We start from the raw sequence: 22113 nt of genomic DNA, 5'->3' as shown, positions 1-22113 counted from the left end.
AATGGATGTTTATTTAGCATTTAGTGTGAAAAGCAGTTTTGTTCATGATCCAATATGAACAGATTTATCAGGAATCATGTTATGAATTCTTTTGAATGGCAGATATAATATTAGTCAATAATTAATCACATTCAGTAACACAGATTATATTTAATACTTGTATTTATGCAGCAATACAAATGTAGCCATACAGTGATGGTTAGCATTGAACATATAATAAAGAACACTAGAAATGCCTTCCATATAGATTCTCATTACCTTTCGGTTCCAGCCCATTTATCATCCGCTCTGTCTCTCTTACACTTGCACCTGACATTGTACATATATCGCCGATCCTATTTGAATTTCATAATGATGGTGAACACACAGTTCTGCACAAGAAATTTAAGCAGAGGATAGAGTATTGTTTTTAGAGCGCCCTCGAGGTGATTTTTCACAGAAAACAGCGCTATACAAATCATCAAAATATTGTTATTAATCTCAGACTTTTGAATCACAAAACATGCCCAAATGGCATTTCCCGTATTCTTCGTTTTTTCTATGACGTTGAAACATTTAAGAAAGTAAACCTAAATTATAGCAAGGTAATAATAGAAATATATATTTAAAAATCGGTTCTGTGAATGTGCATTCCCAATACATATTAAACAAATTCATTTTAGGATATTATATTTTAAAGCACCTAAAATTAAAATGATACAGAAATGGTTAAAGTCTTCAGATATGTTGCATGTAAACATAACAAGGAACTACATACATGCATATTTCAAACCTACTAATAACCTAACACAAAATATAAGCTAATGAAAAAAAGAGACGAATGAATAAAAAATATGAATAAAAGTTTTAATCAACTTCACAGGACTTTTCTGTGATATTCGGGCGTTGCGTTTCCATAGTCTTTTAGGTCAAACAGAGCCGTCCGATTGTTGTTCATGTACTTAAGCAGGTCGTGTATGTGAGACACGACGCTCTGAAGGGACTTCTCATCGAGCGAAGTGTACGCTAGCATGGGCCCAATTTTGACAAACAACCGCAGCAGGTGGATGGAGCCGTACATCTTGGACATGGGCGTGCCGGGGTAGCTGGCGAGAATCTCGCTATATTGCGGCCTCTCAAATTTGTACAGAAGCTGAGATCCGAGAGCAGCGTTGAAGTATTCTTTCACGCCCTCGATGAAGTCGGTGAGGACGCTTTCTTTCTGCTGATTGTGGATCTTGCTGGTTTTCTTGTGCGTGAGGTAATTGTCCACGATTTGAAACACAGTGAGTTTGGCGGGAAGGATGACGAGTTTCTGCTGCCGCGTGATGATGTCCCAGTCGTCCACGAGCCATGTTTTGAGTTCATCGGGCACCTTAATCCGGACATCCACTTTGTTCAGGAATTGTTCCTCCGACTCGATCGATAGATCCAGACGGCTTCTCTTTTTTCGGCTGTTGACAAGTTAGAATAATTAGACAAATCGTATTAGCAAAGTTAGGAATGAGCAAATGGTACCAGTTCAAAAGCCAATAGTATTAATTTATTAAGAATATATCCAAACTAAGGAATTCCAACAAGATTTGATAATAAATATGTCAACTGTTAAGACGAACGGCCTTTTTCATACAAAACTTAAATTTGGATTTGAGGCCAAAATACCCAAACAAACTGAATAATATTTTTTTAATCATAAGGTGATGAATATGTGCTATTTTATTTAATTGTGTTTTAGATTATGATAATATAGGCCATTAAAAATTTTTATTTTGGATGATTTTAGAAGCAAATTTGTGAGTTCAATGTAATTATTAAAAAATTATTTTGCCTAATTTAATTTAAAAAATAAAATAAACATTGTAAAAAAAATGTTTTTTTGGATAGAAATTTTATTTTACACATGACAAATTTTTGGTTCCAACATAAATCGCTCGGTTGGAATTTGGTTTACGCCCATCGAAATGCGTTTTCAAATCATTTAAAAATTTTATTTTATATTTATTTAGTAAATAGAGCAAAATTATTTTTGCAAACAATTATCATAAACTAGCAATTAATTGCCAAAGTCTTGTATTCTTTTATGGCCTATATTTAGAGATGGCAAAATTTAGCATTAATTTTCAGATTTTTTAGCATTAAAAATTGGAAATTTAGCGTTTTATAGTATTTTGAGGCATAATTTAGCGTTTTGTAGCGAAATAGAAAAAAATGTATTTCCTGAATGTTTTTAGCGCATATTTTAAGTATTTTTGGTAAAATATATGTTTAACCTTCATTTGCAAGTATTTCCATGTGAAAGATTATAAATAATTAATTTTAATATTAAATTAATAAGGAAGGAAACTCTAAGTACGGGTCGAACGCAAACACAATAAATGCAGATTGTGATTAACATCAATAGGCGTAATTTATTTCGCACAATTTGTGTAATGTCAAAAAGCAATTTTAGCCTACAGTACAAAAATATTGAATATTTACACATAAAATAGTAACAAAATTATAAAAAATCGTAGGAAAGGCTTCCAAAAATGAAATAAAGTAGGCATAATACTTTTCCCTGCACATTCACATGAAACTACCCTCCTTATGCATTTTTCTCAATTCTTCTTTAGTTGTAGGACTAAATATTACTGTATCAGCTTCTCCAATTTGTATGGTTCTTTGACTTCTGAAATACGCTATATTCTCGGAAAGCGTTTACGCACACAGTCGGTGGAGCGCGAGCTGAAGTTAGAGATGATTTTTAATCACTTATTTCCGCTGATAAATATCGATTTTTTTAAATTCTCACATATTATTTTAATACCCAGTATTTTCGGGAAATTCGCGCCTATTTCGCTAAATAGAATAATTTAGCTGAAATACGGCCAAAATCACGTTTTTCGCGTTAATTCGCGAAATAGAAATCACTGAAAACACTTTCAAATGCCTTGAAACGCAAAGAAAACTTATAAATGCCATATTTTCGAACCATAAATATTTTTTCGCGTTTTTAGTTATAACGAAATTTTGCCATCTCTACCTATATTCTACAATTTATAACACAACTTAATAAAATAGCATATATCTGTACTAAATATTTGCTACGTCTTTTGATAAAAAAAATAATTATGTATGTAGTTTGGTTGGTTATTTTGGCCTCAAATTGAAATTTAAGTTTTGTATGAAAGGCTGTGCAGGTGTTCCTCTGTTGTCTGATTATTTTTGTTTAACACATTCAAGCCATTTCATAAAGGAATGTAATAAAAAAATGTATCTACATTATTAACCCCTATCTTGTGGCTAGCTACATTTGCAGTCCAATGAAATAATGACTACCTTAAGGTGCACTGCCATATGCAGTGTGTAGAGGAAGTATTGAATATTTCATCACTGTCAATGAAAATACCTTGATACATATTGTAGAAGTGTGACTATAATTTTCAATATTATATTGGCTTTGAGATATTTATTATATTTTACCCTTCCTTTAGAGATCAATTTGTTAATTCTTTGACAGGTACCAAGCGATCACCTCCGGATGAAAACTAAACACCTTTGCCACTAGACCAGGCGTTCTTTACTCTTATCCACCCACAACCAAGCACTATTGGCTGAAAGATTGAAAAGGCTGATAAAAACTATCAGAACTAACATCTAGTTTGGCTGATAGATAATAACTAGAGATGTGCAATTATGACTTTCGCCGACTAGCCGACTAGCCGATTAGTCGGTTGTAATAAGACCGACTAGTCGGCTAAGCCGATTACGGTTTCGGGGATAGTTCTAGGTACCCTGAAATGTCGCGCATGGCCAAGTGTGTGTACCTCTGCTGTCCCGCAAGTTCTGTTTACAGTTAGAAGCTGTTCTCAGAGGCCGGAAACATATATGAAACAAAAAGAAATCGATTGCTACCAGAAAGGGCAGAAGCTTTAGTCTTCTTACATCATAATTTACCCTTAATTAAAAAATATAAGTAAGTTATAAAAAATATAAGGAGATTATGATATTTTTGGTTGTCACAATTGTGACTTTGATTTGATTAGATTATGTAGGTATGGTTATAAGAAATATGTTTTTTTCATTTTTTTTTGTTTTTATCAAACAGTTCATGTTTAGAATTTTTGGATATATATATAATATATACATATATTACTGTGCATCTTGTACATACAATCTTGCTTTAATACATATAACTGAGTTTGTTAATTTTAAAAATCTACTTTTTATTTTAATAATAAGAAATACTTATAAATGTTCATTGAAGATAAGAAGATATTATGTTGTTTTTTATGTTAATTAGGATAGGTACTAATTTTGTTCAATAAATGTCATAATTATGTTTTCTTTACAAGCAAGTAATTTTAAAAACTGATTACCAAAGGAAAGATTGCTTTACATTTTTTAATGTATAAGACTGATTATAAAAAAATATATATATATAATCAAGGTTTTTATTTCATGTAGTTCCCCCGCATTCATATTATTGAGAAATACATACAACGTAAGAAGCCGGATAGTCGGCGCTCTTTGCCGATTAGTCGCCGACTAATCGACGACTACAATAGTGGCCGGATAGTCGGCTTTACCGACTAGTCGCCGACTAGTCGGAACATCTCTAATAATAACACAAAGAATACATATCTAATGGGAACAGGGGGGGATATGGCCTGGAAGCGAGCACACTGCCGTCGAGCTACAACCAAACTGCAAAGCGGCAGGAGCCAATGAAAGTTACACATACTAATAATAATTCATTGCCCATCTCCGCTTTTATTCCATTATCTATGAAATAAACATATTATTATCTACCTGCCAACATCAGAGCCCGAGTCCTGCGACACGGGTTCAGGCTGCGGAGTAGAGGCTCGGGACTCGGGATCCTTCTCCTTCTCCTTTTCCTTCTCTTTGACCTTGGGGGGGGCGGACCCCGGCACGACGGGCTCTGTGGGCTTGGTGGGGGTCGGCGTCACCGACCCTCCACCCGGCTCCGACTTGCGACCCTTGGCTGGAGCTAAAACAACAATACAAACATCACATTATAACCAGAGTGGTAGATTCTTTCAATAAAGCCCGGTGAAAGAACATCGTTCCGAATCGAATCCAAACTTTGCTTGAAATGGCTTTGGTGACCAGATCTGAACAGCCAGGTACTTTCCAACCTCCTATTCCCATCTTCTTCCTCTCCTCACTACCTTTGGCCTCACAACATACCCCAATTGGGGGTGTAACAATCACATTGGATCTAAACAGTTGGGACTCTTAACAAGATTCAGCAACTTAACAAGATTCAATAGTGCTTTTTTTCTTCTACTGAGTCTTGAATATGGGATAAATATAGTGAATTGCAAAACAATGTGTTTAAATAACAGTAGCTGAAGTCCCAGGCGTTACCCGGGCTTTATACAGAGTGTTTCGAAATCAGATGTAAATGCCAATGCGCCGCCCGCCCGGTGGCGATGTGTTTAAATAACGCTAGCTGAAGTCCCAGGCGTTACCCGGGCTTTATACAGAGTGTTTCGAAATCAGATGTAAATGCCAATGCGCCGCCCGCCCGGTGGCGATGTGTTTAAATAACGCTAGCTGAAGTCCCAGGCGTTACCCGGGCTTTATACAGAGTGTTTCGAAATCAGATGTAAATGCCAATGCGCCGCCCGCCCGGTGGCGATGTGTTTAAATAACGCTAGCTGAAGTCCCAGGCGTTACCCGGGCTTTATACAGAGTGTTTCGAAATCAGATGTAAATGCCAATGCGCCGCCCGCCCGGTGGCGATGTGTTTAAATAACGCTAGCTGAAGTCCCAGGCGTTACCCGGGCTTTATACAGAGTGTTTCGAAATCAGATGTAAATGCCAATGCGCCGCCCGCCCGGTGGCGATGTGTTTAAATAACACTAGCTGAAGTCCCAGGCGTTACCCGGGCTTTATACAGAGTGTTTCGAAATCAGATGTAAATGCCAATGCGCCGCCCGCCCGGTGGCGATGTGTTTAAATAACACTAGCTGAAGTCCCAGGCGTTACCCGGGCTTTATGCAGAGTGTTTCGAAATCAGATGTAAATGCCAATGCGCCGCCCGCCCGGTGGCGATGTGTTTAAATAACACTAGCTGAAGTCCCAGGCGTTACCCGGGCTTTATACAGAGTGTTTCGAAATCAGATGTAAATGCCAATGCGCCGCCCGCCCGGTGGCGATGTGTTTAAATAACGCTAGCTGAAGTCCCAGGCGTTACCCGGGCTTTATACAGAGTGTTTCGAAATCAGATGTAAATGCCAATGCGCCGCCCGCCCGGTGGCGATGTGTTTAAATAACACTAGCTGAAGTCCCAGGCGTTACCCGGGCTTTATACAGAGTGTTTCGAAATCAGATGTAAATGCCAATGCGCCGCCCGCCCGGTGGCGATGTGTTTAAATAACACTAGCTGAAGTCCCAGGCGTTACCCGGGCTTTATGCAGAGTGTTTCGAAATCAGATGTAAATGCCAATGCGCCGCCCGCCCGGTGGCGATGTGTTTAAATAACACTAGCTGAAGTCCCAGGCGTTACCCGGGCTTTATACAGAGTGTTTCGAAATCAGATGTAAATGCCAATGCGCCGCCCGCCCGGTGGCGATGGGTTTAAATAACACTAGCTGAAGTCCCAGGCGTTACCCGAGCTTTATACAGAGTGTTTCGAAATCAGATGTAAACGCCAATGCGCCGCCCGCCCGGTGGCGATGTGTTTAAATAACGCTAGCTGAAGTCCCAGGCGTTACCCGAGCCAGTGGCGGCCAGCTAATATGTGCTCCCGAGCGCCGAACAACCAACAAGATTTCCGACATGGCTAATCACAATACGAAACTCGGTTCGGTTATAATATCTCATTCAAAAGGTACCTACTTATTAAGCGCGCTTAACTTGCAGACCGACTTTGACTTGTGCCTATGTTCGTAGCAGTTCGTTTTCGATTGCGATCCAAAATTTAACTGCTTTGTCGCATATTCTGTGGAACAGTCGAAAGCGTGGGTCCATACCATTACATACTATTCTTTGCAAATAATACCATATCAAGAACGGCGTTCGGAGTTTTACCACCACATCAGAAGGAATGGTTTATTCAGTAGAAAGTTAAACTAAAACGCGTATGTTTGATATTATTGTCGATATCGTTGTTTCAATTAACCATCTGCTATTTTTCAGCGAATGTTACGCTTCTTCGATACAAGCATACAGGATAAAACTTGTCATTAAGAGATGAGTGATGGTCAGATTACTTATTATCAGTTCAGTCAGTACTCGCCGTTGCCAGGCATTGTCTCTTGAATTTAAAACTTTTCTTACTCTGAGAAAGTTTTGAAGTTTAATTGCAGGTTATATCGATCTTGTATATCAATTATTAATAAGGCATATCAATTGCATGTTATACTAATTTATGATTACTTTTGTATTTGTTCAACGTATAAATTAAGAATGAGTTTGAATGTGGAATACATTAAGAATAATAGGTCGAGTTTTGAAAACAAAGTGATAATAAAAAATCCACCTAAAACCTGAACTGATAATAAAATAAGAGTGCAAATCTGGATCGAAGAAGTTTACTCGATCATTTAACAAAACAATGTATAACAAAGCTTGTAGCTCTGTGCATGTGATCAATTGAATATTTTATTTTGTTTTACGTGTTTAATTTACGATGTTGATTCAGTTTGGACAATCAGCGGTGTTACTGATGTAACTCACCTTTCTGAAAAAATCAAAAAACATAATTCTTATCATTTACATTTACAAAAAGTTTTGAGCTTAAAGGTTTTAGGAAAAGTTGACATCAGAATGCAATTGGATTCAGGCTACCGTGCCTAAGGTAAACACCATAATGAGCTATTTAATAAAAATCGATACAGGTCAAATTTCCCAGAAGATGATTTCAATGTGACGCTTAAAACGTATGACTTCCTAAATAAAGTTCAGTACCTAAAAGGTAAACTCTGTGCAATTTACGCCCGCGACGATTTTTCAAAAGCTAACGGCGCTTTATCAATTTTACAACTTTTTTATAGTACTTGTTTATTAGAAGACTTTCCCGAGACTGTGAAATTACTAAAACTTTTGTGCACCATTCGTGACCTTTGGAATGACCTCAGTTGAAAGCTAAAGATGTTTCTCAACGTTAAAAAGAATAAAATCTTTTAACACGTTGAGCCAGGACAGACTGAACGCACTATCAGTGTTAAGCATTGATAGAGGTCTTTGCTAAACAAAATGAACAGAGAATAGAACTTCTTTATAAATAGGTATGTACCTTTATTTAATTTATTTTATGACTTAATGTTGTAATCCGGTGAACCCCCACATATTTTGACCACCGGCCGCCACTGACCCGAGCTTTATACAGAGTGTTTCGAAATCAGATGTAAATGCCAATGCGCCGCCCGCCCGGTGGCGATGTGTTTAAATAACGCTAGCTGAAGTCCCAGGCGTTACCCGGGCTTTATACAGAGTGTTTCGAAATCAGATGTAAATGCCAATGCGCCGCCCGCCCGGTGGCGATGTGTTTAAATAACGCTAGCTGAAGTCCCAGGCGTTACCCGGGCTTTATACAGAGTGTTTCGAAATCAGATGTAAATACCAAAGCGCCGCCCGCCCGGTGGCGATGTGGCACCGCCTGCCCACTACCGACATTCTTCTTCTATATATTCATAGATTATTAAATTTATACTACATATTTAATTTAATTGAATAGAGGTGCAATGTGTATAGTGAAAAATATTCTAAAAATACAAAAATCCAAAAAGGTTTACCGACCCGTGGTCTTGACAAAACATGTCATCGCATCCTGTTTTAATTGCATTCTTAGAATGATGAAATATTTCAATGAACTTAAACTGGCAAAAGTTAAAAAAATATTCAAAATAATCATGAATTTATTTATTTATACATTTTAGGAAAAGTTGACAGCAAATCTTTAATTATACAATGATACAATAATAAAATAGTTAATTATGCCAATTATGAACTTTCCACTGATGAATAGTTAATGGCAAGGTGTACAATGTCATAGAGATGTTCTCTTAAATTAATTTCTTCTTTAGTTAGAAAATAATCAAATAAAGGAGGGTGAGGGGTGAGGAGGAGGAAATATAGGATAAGGATTAAGGACGGGAATATATAGGAATTGAACTTCTAGTTTGAGTTTTGTTGATTATTGAGTTTTTGTTTTATGTCGCGTAAAGTAGAGTTAAAAATGTCAATATGGTAATAATTTAAGTTAAATGAATGTGTGGATCTGTAGATAAATGAGTTTTGTTTGGAATTGGTCTTACAATGAGGGAGAATAAAAGTAAGCGACTGTCTGCTGTTGCGATTGGGAACATGGAATAATAGGCGTTGAAGAAGATCAGGACTATCGATTAAATTGTGTGTAATTTTAAATAACATTACCGAATCTGCTATATTTCTTCGGAAAGTTAACGTCTGTATATTGAAGAACTTTGCAGAGTCTTCATTACTAATATGAGATCGAAAAGAGCGGAAATTAAGGTATCTTAGAACACAAATGCATTATATTCTCAAGTTTGTGTGTTGTTTCATTGACTGTTACCAGTTGTTAAACCTTAAGACATACTGAGGGCTGTCCGTTTCAGCATTTGCTAGAGTAAAATATGAGTAAAATATGTTTGGTCCCCAAATTATGAGATTCATTCACACGCGATTGAAAGAATCCAAAATAAATTTTTAAGATATGTAAATTTTAAAATGGGCATTCCTAGAGAATGCCTAAATTACGATAATGTACTTTGTTTGATTTAACCAGTTTGCATAAAATCATTAATTCAGTGTTTGATACCCCTGATTTATTATATATAATCTCTTTTCATACTCCAACCTACAAGACAGTACCTACCATATTATTGTAGCAATTCTATATCAACGTCCCAATATCACACTCCTATGCGACGGAGGAAACCAATACTCCGATGTTGTTGATATATTTATTACATCAATTTCATTATATAAGCATACCTTATTGAAGTTTTTTTCATCAAGTAGGGGAATATTTTGATAAAGCTATTTAAGTTAACAGTATTTTGTCGGCTGAAAGAAAAAAATTATTTTGAATTTTGTATTTTTATATTTTGTACCTACATACTGTGTGAATCAAATTTAACATTATTTTTATTTATATATGTGTTTTAAACAGTCATTTCCTGAACTATTGCTAACTGTTTTACATAGCTTTTAATTCAGCTTTTACTTTCTGAAAACCGATAGTTACTCGCCATTTTGACAGTTCTGTTGGCGGAAAGTTACAGAATTGCGCACTTCAACATTACTTAAGATTATTAATCATGATTAATATTACAGAATATGATGACAGTGACGAATGAATCCCTTATAAAATATATGTTATAGCGAAAAGCTAAAACATTTTAACTACCTAGGCGTAAATAATACGCTAATTTGGGATGATTCGGGATTTCTACGCGATATTGTATGTCAAAAGATCTCTAGTCACTTGGTGACGGTGGGAGAAGTGGAAAGAAGGTTTAATTGTTGTTTTCTAACCTATGAGCCATATTTTTACTACAATCTTTGTGACTTTATTATATTCCATTTCACAAAGCAATTAAAAGAATGGGTTCAGACATGTTACAGTTGAACTCAGCTTCGATGCAGTCCCAAACCTCAAGGTTTTGCTTGTTGGTGCCCGAATCCATTGAATTCAAGTTCTCGTTGAATAGAATGAATATCACCGAGCACTACCATCCAAGTATCTACCTACTTCGCAACCAGTTCAACTTCGTAATTTTATTCCAAGAAAAATTGCTAGCCTTGTTCCCATATTGGATCTAAAGACAACGCGCCTTGTTTACAATACTATTGTTACTCAGCATTTAAATTATTGTTCTAGTGTTTTATTCTTATGTAATGAAGCCCAAAATAATAAACTCCAGGTTATACAAAATAGGGGGATGAGGATGATTTTAAAATGCAACATTTTTACTAGAGTTAAAATTATGTTACAAAATTTAAATATGATGACAACCAAACAACATATAATATATAATACGTTAACAATGATGTATGAGCTTCAAAATTATATGCTCCCAAATTATCTGCAAAAAAATATTATGTACCATGAAAATGTTCACAATTATCCTTCGAGGAGACGAAGAGATTTTAGGCTTCCCAAAACTAAACTTTCATGCACACAAAACAGCGCGTTTTATAAAGGGCAAAAACTTTATAATAACCTACCAAATGTCATAAAGGAAGTCCCAAGCCTTAGCACTTTTCGTAGGACATGTGCTTTATATGTAAAAAATTGTTGAACATACTCACCAATATTATTTTAGTCACCTAGATATCTTATATAATGTAATTTTGTGTATTTATCTTTTTCTCTTAAAATGTAATTGTTATTTTTTGTATTTTTTATATTTTCCTACTAGATGTATGAAAAAATTTGCGTACATCTAAATAAAGATTCAAAAACAAAAAAAATACTGTCATTATGTTTAATTAGGCCATGTCAATAAACAAGCAGAACACATTTCTACTTGGTACATTTGAGGACATTTTTTTAGATCCTAGAACTTCAGTACGATACGAAAGTAAAAACCAGGGGGTATTTTCACAATAAAGTTGTCTGTCTCAATAGATCAGATATAAAATCGTCGTACGACAAGCACCAAAAAATAATATGCCGAGTAACGTAATACGTTAAAAACTAGCTCTGCGTACTGTAGTGCAGTGGTCCCCAACCTTTTTATCCACTGCTGTGGTGCACCTCAAGCTAGTCATTATTTCATATAACCAGCCGCAATAGGGGTTAATAAAACTGCATTGTCATTCACAGTCTGATACTAAATATGACAATATCTAAAGAGATTATTATCAACAAGATGATTCATCTCCCCGCTGAAATGATCTTTGGCATGTCATAGATAAAAACAAACATGTAATATTCGATACTAACATGAAACATACTAATATATGCCATGCATTTATTTAAAATGTGTTATATTAGGGATCATACTGTCGGTATCATAGATTTTTAATAATTAAATCTCTAAACTAACTAACCATGACGCCATTTCCCCACAGGGGTAGGCAGAGAGGACCGACCGCCAAACAACTCGGTCTTGGCACACACTTCTTGCCTCATTCACATTCATACATCGTCTCATACATACTCTTCTATTATTCTGACTCATGACATGGCCCGACTCGAGTATCTGATTCATTTGATCGTGCCATGTCTTCCTCGGGCGTCCCCGACTTCTGCTACCATTCGCATTTGTATCATATATCCTCCTTACACTCCTTTCTTCGCTCATTCGCTCTACATGCCCAAACCAACTAAGCGTCCCTTTCTTAATGTACACTCTTTGCGGATCTCCACATTGCTCACACGACCATACATGGTTTTAGCAGGCATTCATCTCAGCATTCATCTCATCCTTACATCCTTTCTCTGCCAGTTCCATGCCTCACTGCCACACATCACTTCCGTAATCTCTAATCTTTAAGCAAATTCAAGTTCTATTGTGTATTAATGATTTGTTCAATAGTACCTATTGGAAACAGGATAAATATGTATTGCACAGTGGAAAAGTAATATTGTACCAGTATATATCAGCAATGCGTCGTCTATGCTAAATAAATATTGGGAACTTACTGAATGAAAAATGCATTAACTCGAGTAGCTTAAAATGTTTTAATAAAAAAAGCTGACTTCTAAATAAAATTATTGCTGGGATTCAGCAATTTACAGGTAGCGGTCTAATAGTAACCAGTGTAACCACTATTAATATTTCTTCAAACACTACGCACAACTGTGAACTACTAAACTTTGAAGTAAAATTTAACTAAAATACCCAAAACAGAAAGTGTGAGCCGCTTCCCAATTTATTGAAACATTGCGATCCATACAACAACGGCGTTAGTTTATGTGCAGAGTGAATTAATTCATTATTTATTCAATTCCTACGGAGGTGAAGGATTATATATTATTAGTACTGCAGAATTAGAACATAGCAATCGATTGAATCTTGTCGAAGATATAGTTGTTGGTACAAATTTACTTACGTATCAATCAATATTTGCTATACATTATTCAGATGCAAAAACTACATGCCCAATCATTTTTAAACAAGCGCAATTTAACTAAACTCAATTATACAAAGGCTGCAGCATAATGTAGTAAGGTAATATGTACCACCAGGGCATAGAGTTTAATATTACATGAAGAACAAAACATTTGACGGCCTCCGTGGTAGAGGGGTAAGGCTGTTGAATTGCAAGCCAGAGGTTGCGGGTTCAAATCCCGGCGTGCGCAAGTGAATTTTATTTGATTAACTAGCGACACGCCAATCTGCAATTTACTGATGTGGCGTTGTAGGTGATTGAGCGATTTAGACACATGCACTATCTGATCCATTTTTTGGCGCTTTGATATACAGTTTATAGTTCCAAAAAGTGCAATAAGCTTTTATTTTACTTTACATAAAGTGTTTTGTTTTTCAAATAATATTGTAAAAATACGTTTTTTTGCACAGCTTACCGATTTAGCGACTTTATTAGGTTATACAGTTGTTTATTTATTTCTTTTGTCTCTTACTTTTTGTACTACATATTTGTCATTTGAGTGAGCTTTCATAGAATTTTATTTGTTTTTATATTTTAATCTTTATTTATGAAAATTAATGTATCCTATGTTTTGTAATTGTTGTACTTAATGTGTATTAAATGAGTTTTTATAAGTGGATTGCTCTCACATAAGTGAGATCATCTGTAAAACCCCAGAATAAATAAACATTAGCTGTAAATATCAAAGTCTTATCTTGAATCTGCCAGTAACTATATTACTGCCAGTAACTACAGAATATTGGGCCTTTTACAAAATGAAGTAACATTCTCAAGTAAAAACATTCGCTGTTCTTGTGATGAACCACATAGACCCTCCCAAGAGCATCCGTTTTTTTAACTCCAGTAAAACCGTCAACTGGAGTACCTTGCTTCCTCCGTTGGAAGGTTTTGGCAGTCTGATTCCACGTATAATACCTTGGAACTTTGTCATACGTCTCTGTTTTTGTGAAATCCTTTTAGCATACTTTGAGTTGTGCAATTCAGTAAAATCAATCCAATACGTTACTAAATATATAAACAGAGGTACCGATAAAGCTACGTTCAGCAAACAATCACCAAATGAAGTGGAGAAATATCAATCTGGTTGTTACATCTGCAGCTCCAAAGCAGTACAGAGGATTTTATCATTCAACATGCATGACCGGGCACCCACGATTACTCATCTTGCCGTTCATTTAGAAAATGGACAGAGGGTTTATTTCACTAAATGCAACATTAATGATGTTGTTACCAATCCGCGGGATACAACATTAACAGTGTATTTTTAAGTAACTCCACACAGGATTCAGGTGATTCTGCGTGATTATACAAGTAAAAAATAAAATGTGACTTTTTCGAAATTCCAACGTTTTAAGGTATTATTCATTCAAAAGATGGCGGTAATCCAAAATTTGTAACATTATGATTTCTTATCTCTTATCTTTGAACGACTATGGAACCCCTGTGCCCAGCTATTGAAGTTATTGGCGGTGGGCCTGCAAAATTATAAATCCGTTTGGGCGTGCAGGGTCTTAAATAGCCCTTCAAACTGCACTGTCTGTTTTGCTATACCTAGGGTTCAAATCCTTTTAATAGAAAAAAAAAGGTTAAAACAATATAAAATATCTTTGTGTTGTTATAAATTAACTTCATAAAAGATATTTATTATAATTAATTTAATTTATATAAATGTACGAAAGCAGATATAATATATAAGATAACATATAATATTGATACAAGAAAAACCTTAATTAATTTGATAAAAAAAATGGTTTTAAATTTATAAAAGAAATATCATTAAAATTCGAATGAAATATTTAAATAACTTAACCACTTTACTCTAAAATAAATTCTGAATCGTTACTGAGACATGATCCCTTAAAACCATAACGCAGTATGCACGCCCGCTTATGAAATCCTGAATCCTTGCAGGGGCTAACTTAACTCTGTGACATGTACCTGGCTATTTAGATCTGGTCACCAAACATGGCCAAAGCCATTTCAAGCAACGTTTCAATTCTGAATGGTGGTCTCACACCAGGCTGAGAGTATTTTCCACTCTGGAATGTGCTGCAAATATCTAACTATATAAATAAAAATGTAAATGTTTGTTCAAAATCTTAAATCTCCAAAAGTTCTTCACCAATTGCTTTGAAATTTTGACACAATGTTGCATTCAAGTGTTTTTATATACCTACTAGTGAGCCTGGGTAGACGTTGTCCTGCCACAGACCGCCTTCTATGTAGACCGCATTTTATACAGACCTCATTTTATTTAGACCGCCTTTTATCGGTTGTGGGATATTTTGTGAATTTGACATACGTAGAATACATGCGCAAATCACATCCATTGTATATATTGTTTTTACGTTTCATTTGATATCGATCAATTCAGCAGTTTGTGATTATTGTTCACTACTATAGAAAATATGTAAAAATGCTACCGGTACCGTTCTATACAGTTAAAGCTGTCTTGAAGTATATGTTTTTCACAGTTTGACATATTGCCGTACGAATATTATCCATAGAAAACACTTTCGATATACATTTTTTTCTTTTTTTATTCATCTCATATTCAAATGTAATAAATAAAATGAAAATTCTTAATTGACAGTAGATAAAAATTAAATGTTATAAATGAGATAAATAAGGATCGATTCTTAAGTCTAAACAATATTGTTGTTTTAAATTATAGTAATGAATTTTAATTTAATATAGTGCAATTTTGTGAACGATCTTTTTTTTTTCAATCCGCCTTTTGCCAATATGAACATCTAACATTTACAGGCGAACATTTAACATTTACAGGTTAAAAAATCGGTAAATTCAAGGGTTGAAATCATTAATAACCAATTAAATTTAACCGCCAGCCCAATTCTAAAGTATGTTCCCCATTACTTCACATATACCACACTCCCCTCCCCACCTCTCCCATAACTGACGCTCTATCCCACTCTAGTATACTGTCCCTTTCTTTCTTGATAATATGTGTACTTCTGTATTTGATACAGAACAGTCCTGATGATGGTATTATCTATTTGCTTCATTATATTTGAGAACTCTGTTTTCGAATATCCATTCATCCCAACTATAATTAATTTATTGAAATGGGTATTAATCGATACTCACTTTTCTTTGCTTTGGCAGGCTGACTGGAATGTGCTTTCTGAACCTCCTTCTGTTTCGAAACATTTGCTTCATTATATTTGAGAACTCTGCTTTCGGGTACCCATTCATCCCAACTATAATCAAACAGAATATATATTTTATTTAGCCATTATTGAGACATAATCCAAAGAGACATAAATTGTGCTTTGATTTATTCCAATTAGCAACATTGCACGTTTGTGTGTTTAGATTCTCCGGGTCCTTTCCCCATAACAAACACAGCGATAAACCATTTTGTTTGTTTATCTGTCGTGAGGAGTGAAATAGCAAAACTATTCTTTTGATTTAAATTACATAGGCTAATTCAAGGAACTGATTTACCATAAGGTTACCACATTTGCAACATCACAAAACAATTGAATTGACAGGTACAATAACTGTATTGAAAAATAATGGTTGTCAAACTGTAATTATATTAATAAAGGCGTGTAGACCACGATGAAACCTTACTTTTTATTCCAACCTGCATAGTGTATTAGATATTTAATATGTTTTTCTTTAGATATTAAACTCTTTAAACATTTAGCTTCGTAGATAAGAGGACCATGAAAACATAGCACTTTTTCACCTGTAAACAAAAAACATATTAAATAACTACCGTACGCAAAACAATGCCATATTAGCTCATTTTGTTGTTTTATGTATTACCGTCGCTAAACTTAAGTTTTGGTGCCATAATTAATATAAAACTATTCAAACTGAACACAAAATCCTAACAATCTCAGAATTGTAACAACTTTATCTATGACATCATAAATAAACCACTCTGGCATTTTATGGACGAGACCATAGATATACCAATAAATACAAAACTCATCATTAATATCTTATGGTGAGTTCAGACGGTGCGATTTTAGTTCAATGCCTTTTATTGAACGAAAAAATTAAACTAAGATTTTCAAGACGTTTCAGTTTAAATAGAACCGATATTGACAATTAAGATGGCGTCGATTGAAATTATTCGTGCGTGCGTCTCTATAATTTCTAACATTTTACGAAACGAAATTGAGAACATGTCATTGAAAAAGCATAAAACCGTCATATTTGAGATAAAAATGGATTTTGAGAATAATTTAATTGAGTGCGTTTAATACTGTGTTGGACATGCTGCTCTCGCTCTTATTAACTTAGATAAATTACGAAAATAAATTAAATATCAAGTCCTATGTATGTAAATGTAAATTGTTATACCATGTGTAATTGATTGAAATAAATGAAACGTCAGAGCTTGGCTGGACGCAAAGTACAGTTCACCACAACACAGTACAGTTCTGCAATTTACCCTGGCGTCACAGCCCACTGACTACCTGCGCTCCCCGACCACATTCTCCATCCTACTCTGCCCAGCGACCTACCCGTGCCCCGCCCTACCCTGCCGCAACCCTCCTGACCTGCTTTACCACCCACAACCACCTACATTATGGAAGCATACCTATTGGAGCTGGAGAAGCTGGACCCTCCATTGGACGCTCTCCAAGCATACATGAAAAACTTAACTAGAACAATCACAAGGACGCACCCAAGATAGGTGACTTTCTATACGGATGGAGTAAACCCCTCGGCCACCACATACCTATCAGGCACCCCACGCAAAACCCCGCCCATCGCCACCCAACCGCCCACCACCTCCGCTTCCACCTCCACCGCCTCCACCTCCGCAGACCACAGCTTGGCAAGCAGCACCGCGCTACCCCCATCACGATCTAAGGACTTCCCACCTCTTTGGATAACCCCGAACAATCCGATCAAATCAAAACCGTCCACGCCTCCCCAAACCCTCGCTACCACCAACCGCTTCCAGTCCCTGGCCCCGCCCTCCTCACAAGATACAATCTCAGACACGATTACCACTGACGGAGCAGATAACTCAGACATGTCAACCACCACCACCACCCCGACTCCCGCCCGACGTCCCATCAAAATCCCTCCAATCATAATCAAATCTGAATCGAACTGGAACCCCCTCAGGAAGAAGCTGGAGAACGCCGGTGTGCGCATATCCCACGCCAAAGCTATCCCGACGGGCATAGTGGTCCACACCGCCGACTCCTCCAGCTTCAGACTGACTACAAAAATTCTGGAAGAAACCAAAACAGATTTCCACACCTTCGAGCTGCACGAGGACAAGACCACAAAGGCAGTTTTGAGGGGAATCCCGACCCAGACATTGGAGGAGGAGATTCTCCTCGAACTTCAAGACCTCGGTCTCCTGGCCATCTCCGTCTCCAGGATGAGGTCGGGACCCGACCGCACAAACGTCCCGATGGTCCCCGTGCAGCTATCTCACGGCGAAAAGGGGAAAAAAATTTACAACATGACCAGAGATGTGCTTTATTTCAAATAAATCCATTTCAAAAGGAAATACAAAATGGGTATTTTCCATTTTGCAGTTTAAATGCTTTTCTAAAAACCATTTTGCATTTTAAATGCTTTTCTCAATGCATTTTCCATTTTAAATGCTTTTTTGCAAGATTCTTCCTACTTTCTCCACTCATCTTTTTTTCATAAGCCCCAAATATCAGTCGGTCCTCAACCTCGCTATGAGAGATAATTTACATTTGTCAAGTTGCTCCCTGGTAGGAGCCCTGGCAATTGAGTGATACCATTACAAAAAATACTGATTCAAATACTGAACATGGGGCCATGACGCTGTAATATTAAATGTTAGATAGCAGTTTCTATGTTTTTACGTTGGCAACATTAGTCCCGCGCAAATTTTTTGTGGTTTCATAATCTGTAGTCGTGGTGTTTTTGGATTTACCATCAGGTAATATGTTTGTTCTACATTGATGTCCATTATTAAATGACAAAATTGTTTAAAAATTATATAATTATTTTGATTGTTTGACCCGAGAAACCATTTTGCATTTTCAATGCATTTTGAAAATAGTTATTTTGCATTTGAAATGCTTTTCTAAAAACCATTTTGCATTTTGCATTTTCAAATGGAAAAATTTGGACCCATTTCCATTTTGCATTTCAAATGGTTTTGGGTAACCATTTTGCACATCTCTGAACATGACACATTTTCCACCTAAGAATCACGGCTGCCATCTCCCCCCCCCCGCTGCGTCAAATGCGCGGAGCCCCACTTCACCGTCACCTGTGCCAAGCAGAGAGCCGACAGCCCGGCCACCTGTGCGAACTGCGCCAGCCCTCACCCGGCCAACTGCAAAGATTGCCCCAAACGCCCAGCACCCTCCACATCCATGCCCCGTCGAACTGAGGTACCTCCCTAAGTCACTTTCACCTCCCACCCAGTCCAAGCATCCACATCCTATGCCCAGGTATTGAACCCCCCACCCCGAATCCCCATTCCTTCCCCCTCCTCCTCTTCCCCCCCCCCCCCCCCCTCCAACCTCCCCCCCGCTCCGACAAACTCTCCCCCCACCCCCCAGCCCTCAGCAACTCCCTTTAGTTTTTCTGATTTATTTAAAAATAACTTCTTTTCTAAGATCGGCGAACTCATCGCTGATCTGATTCCAAAATTCCAATCTGCCACCTCGTCGGCAGACTGCCTCTCGATTCTTTTTACAGCAGCCCCTCAAATAATTGCCCTCTTTACTAATTAAATGGCAAATTCTACCAAGCCCTCCGCACTACGTTTGGCATTCTGGAATGCCAATGGTCTCGACAAAAACATGCACGAACTACGCATTTTCACCAACACACATAATTTAGACATAATACTCATAAACGAAACACACTTAAACCCCTCACACACACCAAAAATCGCTAACTACACACTGTACCGAAACGACCGTTTACACTCACGAGGCGGCGGCACAGCCGTCTTCGTGAAAACTAAATTCGCTCACAAACACAACATCACCCCCCCCCCCCTGACTACCATAGAAAGTACCTCCATTACCATATTTACGAAACACTCGGGTCCATTGAGAATTAATTCAATTTACAACCCTCCTATACAGACTTTACAAAAGTCGAATCTTGAACTACTTCTCGATGGACAAACGCTAACCTATTCTAGCGGGGATTTTAACCCAAAACACCCTGACTGGAATAGTAGGCTCGCCAACAAAAACGGACGAATCCTTCATGACTTTGCCAACTCTCATCCCGACATAAACATTGCAGGACCCGTAGAGCCAACTTTTTTCTCTAGTATCGGACACAGACCTGACGTTTTAGACATCGCCATTTTTTACAATACATCCTGGACATACAGTATCGAAACCATCAACGACCTCTCCTCCGACCATCACCCCGTGTTGCTAACTCTCAACAAATTCTCTTACCCCCCCCCCCCTTCAAAAATTAACAAAAAAACTGATTGGACCTACTTTTCGCACAGAGTCGGGGAAAAATTATCCATAAATCCCAACATTAAAAATCCCTCAGATTTAGATACAGCGGTTGACGACTTCGCGACGACAATAATGTCCGAAATAGACGATGCCTCGAAACCCCTCCCCGCACCCTCCCCAATAAATTTCAAGGAAAACCTCCCAAATTCAGAAAAAGACTTGATTAAAACAAAAAATATCCTCCGCCGTCACTGGCAAAAATATCAAAATCCCACCTTGAAAACTTCTATTAATCTAATCCAAGCCCTCATCAGAAAAAAAACTTCATGAGCACGTAAATTTCACCTGGAATATGAAAATTCAAGAGATAAATCCACAGGACGGCTCTCTGTGGAAATTATCCAAAACTCTAAAAGCCACCCCCACCCCTAACCACCCCATTCACGCCGAAAACGGTCTCGTCTTCGACGATCAAGACAAAGCGGAGGCGTTCGCTGACAGTCTTGAAAATCAATTCAGCCCCAGCTTCAAACACGCCGATCTAGATCACATTGCAAATGTCAACCGCAAAATCAATAATGTTTTAAATAATCTCCCCAATACAAACATACATTTCACTACCCCGGCCGACCGCCGAGGTCATTTAAATAAAGAAGCCCCCGGCCCCGACGGCGTCCCAAATTTCGCTCTTAAAGCCCTCCCCCAAAAAGGAATACTAGCGATAGTAAATTTCATCAACACCGCTCTCAGACTACGTTATTTCTCGAAAAACTGGAAACACGCGCACGTCATCGTTATCCCAAAACCGGGAAAAGACCCCTCTTCTGCGAAAATCACCGTCCGATCAGCCTTCTATCAAACATTGGTAAAATCTACGAACAGATTCTCATGCACATTGACGAGGTCTCAACATTACCTGAAGAGCAACACGGCTTTAGAACAAATCAATCCACCCTCCACCAACTCCTCAGAGTCTCCGAAATTATCATCGGAGGCTTCAATACCAAGCGATCAACTGGCGCCATATTCCTGGACATAGCCAAAGCTTTCGATAAAGTATGGATAAATTCAAAGGGCACACAAACTCCAACGGCTCGGAGGGCTTTGAAGCAGAGAATGGACGGTTATCTCGAGAGTATTTCCTCCTGGGGTAAAAATAATCTCGTCGAATTTAATGTTTCAAAGACCCAATCCTGTCTGATTACGTCTAAAAGGGATCTAAATGATAATCTAGTCTCCTTCAACGGAAGCAATCTTCCGAACAGGCCTTCCATTGATATGCTTGGTGTAACTATAAGTGACCAGCTCAGGTATGGGGGCTCCATCGAAGCCAGAGTAAAGCTGGCCTCTCAGAAGCTGAGCGTACTGTACAGGGCCCGCAGATACTTTAATAATACACAACTGCTGACCCTGTACAAATCGCAAGTGCGCCCTACTGTCGAATTTGGCAGCCATCTCTGGTCCGAAGCCCCTAAATACCTGAAAAAACCCTTAACTCTGTGCAAAAACGGGCGGTCCGTTTGATAGATTCCCCAATCTTAACAAACGGACTGCAATCTTTAGAGCACAGGCGTCAGGTAGGTATGCTGTCCTTGTTCTATCTGTATTACCATGGAAGATG

At 37.5% G+C, this 22113-nt stretch overlaps 1 protein-coding gene across 1 annotated transcript; it reads right to left on the bottom strand.

Annotated features, from left to right (window-relative positions):
• Nucleotides 1-130: 130 nt before the first annotated feature.
• On the bottom strand, nt 131-16995 carry MRG15 (mortality factor 4-like). The gene is made up of 5 exons (XM_089644685.1): nt 16873-16995; nt 16675-16792; nt 16186-16298; nt 4771-4972; nt 131-1433 (listed from the first exon to the last, which is right to left on the bottom strand). Exons 1-5 carry the CDS (start codon nt 16898-16900, stop codon nt 857-859), a joined length of 1038 nt encoding a protein of 345 aa, XP_089500811.1. The 5' UTR covers nt 16901-16995; the 3' UTR covers nt 131-856.
• Between the last annotated feature and the right edge of the window lie 5118 nt (nt 16996-22113).

Source organism: Hesperophylax consimilis, chromosome 2, assembly GCF_061612785.1.
Source record: "Hesperophylax consimilis isolate HC1 chromosome 2, BYU_Hcon_1.0, whole genome shotgun sequence".
Classification (NCBI taxonomy): Eukaryota; Metazoa; Arthropoda; class Insecta; order Trichoptera; family Limnephilidae; genus Hesperophylax; species Hesperophylax consimilis.
Note: the sequence above shows the minus strand (reverse complement) of the source record. Positions and strands in the feature narration are given on the sequence as shown.

Coding starts and splice junctions, on each gene's coding strand:
- MRG15 (XM_089644685.1), bottom strand. CDS start 16,900: ATGGCACCAAAACTTAAGTTTAGCGACG. Junction 4,973..16,185: donor GCCTGCCAAAGCAAAGAAAA/GTGAGTATCGAT, acceptor TTGTTGTTTTAG/CTCCAGCCAAGGGTCGCAAG. Junction 1,434..4,770: donor TCGGGCTCTGATGTTGGCAG/GTAGATAATAAT, acceptor ACTTGTCAACAG/CCGAAAAAAGAGAAGCCGTC.